General features: G+C 50.8%; 1 protein-coding gene across 1 annotated transcript; it reads right to left on the reverse strand.

Annotated features, from left to right (window-relative positions):
• Positions 1-4,248: 4,248 nt before the first annotated feature.
• Positions 4,249-8,565, reverse strand: LOC146575482 (macrophage mannose receptor 1-like). Its single transcript, XM_085272558.1, has 4 exons — positions 8,460-8,565; positions 4,988-5,282; positions 4,523-4,806; positions 4,249-4,437 (listed from the first exon to the last, which is right to left on the reverse strand). Exons 1-4 carry the CDS (start codon positions 8,490-8,492, stop codon positions 4,249-4,251), a joined length of 801 nt encoding a protein of 266 aa, XP_085128684.1. The 5' UTR covers positions 8,493-8,565.
• Positions 8,566-8,807: the final 242 nt, after the last annotated feature.

Raw genomic sequence — 8,807 nt, forward strand, 5'->3', positions numbered from 1 at the left:
CCCCCACCTGCTGGGACAAAACGGCCCCCAGCCCTCTGCTCGAGGCGTCAGTCTGCAGACAAAAAGGGAGGGAGAAGTTAGGTGTGAACAGCAGCGGCTCTCCACAGAGAGCCCGCTTCACCTGCACAAACGCCGCCTGGCACCGCTCCGTCCACTGGACCAGATCTGGGGCACCCTTGCGGGTGAGATCAGTCAGGGGGCTGGTCAGGTCCGCGAACCCTGGGACGAACCGCCGGTAATAGCCGGCCAGCCCCAGAAACCGTCTCACCTCTTTTTTCGTCTTGGGACGCGGGCAGGATGCAATCGCCGCCGTCTTCTCCACTTGAGGTCGCACCTGCCCGCTCCCCAAGTGGTACCCCAAATACTGTACCTCCCTCCGTCCAACCGCACACTTCTTCGGGTTGGCCGTGAGCCCCGCCTGCCTCAGGGACTCCAGCACCGCGGCCACACACCGCACATGCCCCGCCCACGTGTCACTGTAAATGATGACGTCGTCTAGGTAGGTGGCAGCATAGGCAGCGTGGGGCCGCAGCACCCGGTCCATGAGGCGCTGAAAAGTGGCAGGGGCGCCGAACAAGCCGAACGGAAGCGTCACGAATTGGTACAACCCATACGGAGTGGAGAAGGCCGTCTTTTCCCGGGACTCTGTAGACAAGGGAATCTGCCAGTAGCCCTTGGTTAAATCCAGAGTCGTAAAAAAGCGAGCGGTGCCCAACCGGTCCAGGAGCTCGTCGACCCGGGGCATGGGATAAGCATCAAAACGTGACACCTCATTCACTCTGCGATAATCGACACAGAACCGTATAGACCCATCCTTCTTTACTACAAGGACGATGGGGCTACACCAAGCACTGTGTGATTCTTCTATTACTCCCAGCCTCAGCATTTCCTTCAATTCCCGGAAAACAATTTGCCTTCTATGTTCCGGCAGCCTGTAGGGCCGTGAACGCACCGTCACGCCAGGCCGCGTCTCAAAATGGTGCTCTATGAGAGAAGTACGGCCGGGCAAGGGGGAGAACACGTCGGCAAAGCGCTGTTGCAATGCAGCAACATCCGCCCTCTGGGCCTGTGTGAGATGGTCACTGCAATGGAGGGAGGCGGGGATGCTAGACTTTGGCGCCTCCGGCCCCAACTCATCTCTCCCTCTTACCAAGCTCACTAGAGAAGCGGTCTCCGCCTCCCTCCAGGCTTTGAGGAGGTTGAGGTGGTAAATCTGCGTGGCCCCGCCCCTGTCCGACCGTACCACTTCATAATCAACGTCCCCCACTCGCTGTGTGACCACGAAGGGTCCTTGCCACTTGGCGAGTAATTTAGAGCTGGAAGAAGGAAGTAACACAGGCACCTTATCTCCCGGTGAAAATTGCCTGAGTCTAGCCCCTCTGTCATACAGGCGTCGCTGTCGCTGCTGGGCCTGGAGCAAATTCTCCCGTGAGAGCCTCCCCAGTGTGTGAAGCTTTGCTCGCAGGTCCAGCACGTACTGAATTTCACTTTTCGCAGGGCTCGGACCTTCCTCCCAGTTTTCCTTAATCAGGTCGAGCACCCCCCGCGGCTTCCTGCCGTATAACAGCTCGAAGGGAGAAAATCCCGTGGAGGCCTGGGGCACCTCCCGCACTGCAAACAACAGAGGGTCTAACCAGCGATCCCAATTGCGTTCATCCTCGCGAATGAACTTACGAATCATGGATTTTAAAGTCTTATTCAGCCTCTCCACCAACCCATCAGTCTGAGGGTGGTAGACGCTGGTCCGAATAGATTTAATACCCAGTAATTCATACAGTTCCCGCAATGTGCGCGACATGAACGACGTGCCCTGGTCAGTCAGTATTTCTTTCGGAATACCGACTCGGGAGATGACCTGAAACAGTGCCTGCGCCACGCTCTTCGCTGAAATGGTGCGTAGCGGCACTGCTTCCGGGTACCGCGTTGCGTAGTCCACCAGGACCAGCACAAAGCGATAGCCGCGTGCACTCCGGTGCAATGGCCCGATGAGATCCATGCCAATACGCTCAAACGGGATCTCCATCAGCGGTAATGGGCGCAACGGCGCCTTTGGCACGGCCGGCTGGTTAACCAGCTGGCATTCGGGGCACGACGCACACCAGCGGCGCACGTCGGCCCAAATGCCCGGCCAATAGAATCGGGCCATTATGCGCTCCAGAGTTTTCTCGCCACCCAAGTGCCCTGCCATGGGGTTCGAATGAGCCGCCTGGAAAATCATTTCCCGGCGGCTTTGCGGCACCAATAACTGTGTGCGGATTTCATTAGTGTGAGTGTCACGGCTCACTCTATAAAGCCGATCGTTCCGCAATTGGAAATGAGGGTACGTTCGCGCAGCGTCGGGGCGCACCGAGCGACCATCAATATCCATCACTTGGTCATAGGCTGAGCGTAGGGTGTCGTCCCGAGACTGCTCTAGTGGAAAATCTTCTGTGGGGTACACAACGGGAGGCGGCGGGGCTTCCGTGGAAGTCCCCGCCTCCTCCTCCCCCCCAGAGTCAGCGTCGGTCGACCCCGCGTCACCGCCGAGCGCCGCGCAAACGTCACACGAATTTACAGACCGCGATCGCATCCCCGCGTACTGCCCCAGTAAGCTGTGGAACCCCGGCCAATTCGTACCCAAAATAAGGGGATGCGGCAGGCGCGGGCTAACCGCCGCCTTCACTCTATGCGTTTTGCCCCTGAATTTCAGCAACAGTGACACTACTGGGTACTTGTGAACATCCCCGTGCACACATTTAACCTCCACCCAGTCAGCCTCCAACAATGCCCCGGGGCGAACCAAACTTTGGTGGACCAGAGTCTGCGTGCAGCCCGTGTCCACCAAAGCATGGCGAATACCCCCTTGACACCTTACCGGCACGCGGTACGTCACTCCTGGACCGGGGGCGGGCGCTGGAGCGCCGGCAACGCGGAACACCTGCCCCACCTCCATGAGCGGACAGTCTCGGCGCAGGTGCCCCGGCCGCCCACACTTCCAACAGTCCGGCCCCGGCGTCTGTGCGGCTCCCCGTGGCTCCGGGGCAACCTCGGCGGCCGCCGGGGTTCCGGCGGGAAGCAGCGGCCGGAACGGGTTCCTGGGGCTCCACCCTGCTGCCTGCTCCGTTCCCGCAGGGCCGCCGCCTCTCCTCTGCGACGCCGCCGCCGGTGGCCTGGGCGGCGGAACACGGGCGCCCCGCCGTGGCTCCTCACGGCCCGGTACCGGGTCGGCCGCCAGATGGTCCTCTGCCAGCGTCACCGCCACCGTCAAATCCGCCGGGCGGTGGCAGCGAACCCAACGAGCCGTCGCCTCGGGCAGGCCTCCCACGAACTGCTCGAGGACGACCATGTTCAGCATCCGCGTCTCCCCAGCCGAGGGGCCCGGTCGCAGCCACCTTGCTGCCGCATCCTCCAGCTGCCGAGCCCAGGCAAACGGCCGCTCCCCCCCCGACATCCTGCTGGCCCGGAACTGACGGCGGTAATCCTCTGGGGAGAGCCCCAAACGATCCAGCACCGCCCGGCACACGTCCTCAAACACCCCCCGCGAGCCGGGGGGCAGGCTCAGCGCCGCCGTCTGGGCCTCACCCGACAGAAGCGGCAGCAGCCGGGCGGCCCACTCCTCCTCCGGCCAACGACAGGCCACCGCCGTGGCCTGGAAAGCCTCGACGAAAACCAGCGGGTCCTCCCCATCCCGCATCCGGTGCAACGTCACCGACAGCGGAGGGGCGGGAGCCGGCGCGGCCGCATTCCCCAGCAGCTGCCCCAGAGCCGCGGTCTGCTGCTCCGATTGCAGGCGAAGCAACGCCAACTGTTGGTCCTGCGTGGCCGCCTGACGAGCCGCCATCGCCGCCACGTCCACCATCATCTGGCCCAAGATCTGCAGCGGCTGGGCGGGCGGCGGGGCGGGCGGCGGCGCCGCCGGGGGAGCAGGGGGAGCCGGCAGGGGACCGGACATCACGCCTGGGTTTCGGCACCAGTGTAACGGTGGACCCAAGAAATACCAGCCGGAGCGACTTTGACAACGCAGAACTTTTTATTAAACTCGGGGTTGTACGTGGACACATATACTCCCGCGCTCTCTTTCTCTGCTGTCACCTCCGTCTCCGTCTGTCACTGCCAACATATAAAGAGACACAATCACTGTCAGATCCCAGCACACCTGTTCACCCCGCCCCTGCGCCGCCCCGGGAGCTCACTGCGTCACCCCTCCTCTGCAGCTGGCCAAGGACCACACCCACGCCACACAAACATACAGAACTTGAGTAAGTGGCTTTATGGCTTTATGTAACAGAAGAAGTTCCTTCTCTGCTGACAGTTTCTTATGCCATAGGATGCAGTACCACTCTTCTCGAGGACGCCACAGAAGCCATTAGTCGGGCAGCTTGGAATATTTTCATATTGCATCTGTCCTCCACCCACCCACAGCCACTCACCAGCCAGGTTACACAGGCCCGTCCACACCTGACAACATTGAACAGAGAGACAATTGTAAACATGGTGTATGAGTTTCTCAGCAACACGAATAAGCTGTAGGAAACTGTCCAACCTCATCAGTGCTAGCTTGTTGTGCTCTCTCCCGTGCATAGGTGTGGTCATCAGTAGTGATCAGTGTGGCCAGGTCGTAGCGATGGTTCCTGTAGGGAGAGTTGGGATCATTTGTGTCCACTGCACCCAGAGACCTGCAGTGGTTTAATGCCTCCTCCCACGTCTTATTCTCCTTCACCAAAACCAGTTTCTCATCATAACACATGAAAGAATGATTGTAATGGCAACCGTGAGTCCACCATACACCATCATGCTTATATACACAGTCTCCATTTTGACTTGGCTCTGAAAGAAGAAGCAAAGAGACACTGTTATTTGTGTTATTTACTGTTCCCAACAGCAAATAACACGCTAATGTTAATATCAACAAATGTGATCTTGCACAATCTAATAAGAACCAATAATTTGCTCTCACACCAGGTGTTATTCTAAGATTAATACTTGAGCTTTAAAACATGTTACTTACGAGAACTATCCCACTTGATGAAGCTAGCTATCTCATCTCCTCGGGACCATTTCCATGTATTTGTATTAGCTCGATATAATCCGATCCAGCCTCCAGATTTGAAAAATGTGTTCTCTTGTTCATTTCTGATTGTGATCAGGTCAGTGTGGTACTTCCTGCAGAAGGTCTGGGCATTTGTCCAAGTTGTCATGTAAGACCCAGAGTAAGGTTTAAAGTTTAACAGATCCCCACAGACAGGAGAAATAAAAAGCAGCAGAGGGATGAGAAGGCACATCTTCCTTAGGATGCATTGACACTGTAACAAAAAGGAAAAAAGGAAAAGGGTCGCAGAGAAGAAGATTGGAGTTTTTTGCGCAGCCATGTTTCACCGATGAAGTAGTCAAGTGTCTCTCTGAGCAATGACAATGTAGGACAGATGATGACATTAGGAAATGTGGATGAGTCTTGGATTAAACAAGAACTGTATAAATGTAACTGACATTTAGTCACAGTAATATTACTTAATCAACTCAATATTTTACCTAATGTACTTGTTTGATGTCATCCTACGAGACTTTCACATTAATCATGTATGGTACAAATAACTAAAACAGTAAACTTTGTAAATCTTGTAAACTTTTAACTTAAAGAAAAAAAAAATTGGCTAACAACTTGAACAGTCTTTTCTAGTGAAGTGGGGCATGCATAGGTGATATACTCTCAGCAGGTTAAACCATTCATTGCACTGTGTGTCAGCTTCTACAGCAGAACTCACCTTGACAGCAGATAATGGGGAACCTTTGAAGCTCAGGGTCTCCTGATGATGCTTTTTTTTTTATCAAGTCTGTGAGATACTCATGGACTGTGATACTTGTCAAAGCTTTTCTTTAGCATAGACTCCGCCTTTGTTTGAAGCATTTGAATAGCTCTGGCTTTCTATCCTCAGTTTCATTTAAATCTTTCTGAATTTCCAAAAAGATGCTAAGCAGCATTCAAATGTGGTTTTGTGTTGGGGATCTTCGTCCTTTCTACTTCTCTTTTTGCTGTCAGTCCTTTGAGAAATAATCGTTTTGCATCTCTGTAATGTAAGGATTTATAAAAACATTTATGTTTATAGAACACTCTTTTCTGCTAAGTTCCAACCAACCTGTCAAATCTTATTATACTCACTTCGCTCTTTCATTGGTTTTCTCCACCTGCAGCAGCTAAACTCATTTAAAAAATAGAATATATTGAAAAGTTGTTATTGCTGGTATGTGATTTCCTGGTAATTGTCATAGATTTAATCCCCAACAAATTTACTTTCCCCACTTGATAGTCAATTTAGAACTTTTATTTTATTCTGAGTTATTACAATCACGGTGGACGAGACCGGGGGATGGAAAAGAAAAAGAAGAAAGAAACAGAAGTTGGGGAGAAAGTTAACAGAAGGAGATGGATACAGAAAGGGAGAGGAAAAAAAACACTGAAAATCTGCTTCAAACACTGCTGAAAAAAACAATAACACAGCAGAGAAACCACAGCAACAACCAACAGAAGAAAAAAAACACTCATCAACAACAATGAACAAGCAGAACAAAACCGCGGCAACCCCCACCCCAACTAGGTGATGGAGCTGATCAAAGGAGCCCAGAGAGATTGATCTGTTGTGGCAGCAGAGGCTGTATCAAGGCTTATGTGGTCCAACAAATGGTCTCTATATTGGTTAATATTAAGGTTCTTTTTATTTTTCCAGATCATAAGGAGAGTCGTCCTGGCAATCTCATCTCTTTAGTGACCTCGTCTAGGTCCCTCAAGAAGCAAACTAAAGGGAAAGCTGGCTGTTACATTCCAGACACTTTGATAAGACTTCACATATGCAACACCAAAACCTCGGAGCAGGTGGACCAAAGAGTGTGATTGTAATTGGCCGGTGTATAGACATTGACAGACCGCGTGACTTTCACGCATTGCATGCCGGGAACTCGTGGCAATCCAAGTACCGCATCAAATGCAAGCATTTGCAGCACCGCAAAACGTTCATTCTCCGGTTCCAATACCTTCTTGCTTTTTCTTTGTCCCCCAAAAAAGTTATGTACAAAACGAAGGAGAACAATCCCGGTCCGTACAAAGACACACTTGATGAAAAGTCAAAGAAAAGGAGGAAAAAATCACAGGAGTGAAAGGGTCAGACCCTTACGAGCACACAGAGTGGACAAAAGACGTTAGCGTGCTGCCCAACTTTCACCACACTCATATTTATAATTATACGGTTCTTGGAGTGAGCGCATACACTCGTGAAGTTTAGTAACTTCAGGTCACTGCAACAAGCCCAGGTACAGTTTACCGACGGATGGGTGCAGGACCTTGAAATGACCGTGTAGAACAAAAGACCATCGTACGAACAAAGGTAAGTTGACCAGTCTCACAAATCGTCCTCATAAATACACATTCGTTAACCGTTTATTAATATAACCTTTGAGCTCAACGGTAATTAATTAGTAGTGGAAATAATTTCTGGTAGCATTACAGAAATGTAGCAGTGACAATAATACAGCGCCAGACTTGCTTGTAACCTATATAAGCATTTTTTTGTGTTTCTTTTTATCGCTGTGTAACTGATTTTAATTGAAAGCCTGCGTGCACTAGTACCTCTTGCCACGAGTTCCCAGAATTCTTTGCGGTTTTACCCTTGAATGACATCACATTTTCAATCTCTATTGCCTTCACATTGTGAGGTGTTGGATGACGTAAAATCCACACTAAATCCATGCTGCTTTTTAAGAAGTAGTGTTGAAAGTTGAAAGGCAGATCTAGTCCTCCTCCATCTTTGGTCCTTTGCAACATTTTTAAGCTAATACGCGTTGGGTTTTCTTTAGAAATGGTGGACTCCAGAGATTTAACCTCTTAAGAACCAAACTCTTTTATGGCATGCATAGCGATGGGAATTGATACGATTTTCACGATTCCGATTCCATTTTCGATTCTGTTTAGCAATTCGATTCTTTATCGATTCTTTTTAAAAAGGAGAACACGAAGGTCGATTAGCTCAGAACTTTGTTTTATGTCTTCTCTTTGAACAAGATAGAAATTTAGGAGTAGCATGGCCTTACAAACCCAGCAGTGAGATCTTAAGAGATCCACAGCCTACGGCTCTTCGATGGGCTGTCACGGGGTCCCCAGAAAAAAATTGTAAATGTAAAATATTAATAAAATAAATATTCTGCTGGAGCAATAACAAAGTATAACATAAATTATTCTGTAGCAATTACACAAGAATATCCAGTAATGTCCCTGCCTACAATTGAACACATTCACTTACCGAAAATCATCTGCTGTGGCAAATGGGTGCAAGCCTTTTACCACAAACTTAGTCACTGCAGCAAGAACTGCCAGCATCTGAGCCAGCCAGACTCTGTCTGTTTCTCTCATCATGGTCATCTTAATGCAACACACAGTTTTGTAATAAGGCAGATTGCACTAACATAATATGCACTGTTAGTTGATTATTTACCTGCCGCATTAACGGGAGAGGACGTGCAAACATCACCGCTGAGCTTCACGAGTCCGGAGCGGAATTAAAAACACGACATTCATTTAAGGTTATCGCGTGCTTTGTGAGCAAATGCTTATGCACATTCGTAGTGTTTCCTCCCTTTAATGAAATATCTACTTTGCAAGTATTGCAAGATGCCCTGTTGTCATCCGTTCTCGTAAAGTATAACCAAACTTTTGAGCGTTTGAGCCGCTTAGGCGCCGTGTTTCCTGCCTAGTAGCTCCGCAACGTGGTGACGTCATCCGAGGCGAATGGAATCGATAAGGGAATCCTTTGCAAAAATGACAAACAATTCCAATTAATTGA

This window comes from Mchenga conophoros, linkage group LG4 (genome assembly GCF_057382185.1).
Source record: "Mchenga conophoros isolate Kocher_MC1m ecotype Shallow Benthic linkage group LG4, M_conophoros_male_GT1.1, whole genome shotgun sequence".
Lineage (NCBI taxonomy): Eukaryota > Metazoa > Chordata > Actinopteri > Cichliformes > Cichlidae > Mchenga > Mchenga conophoros.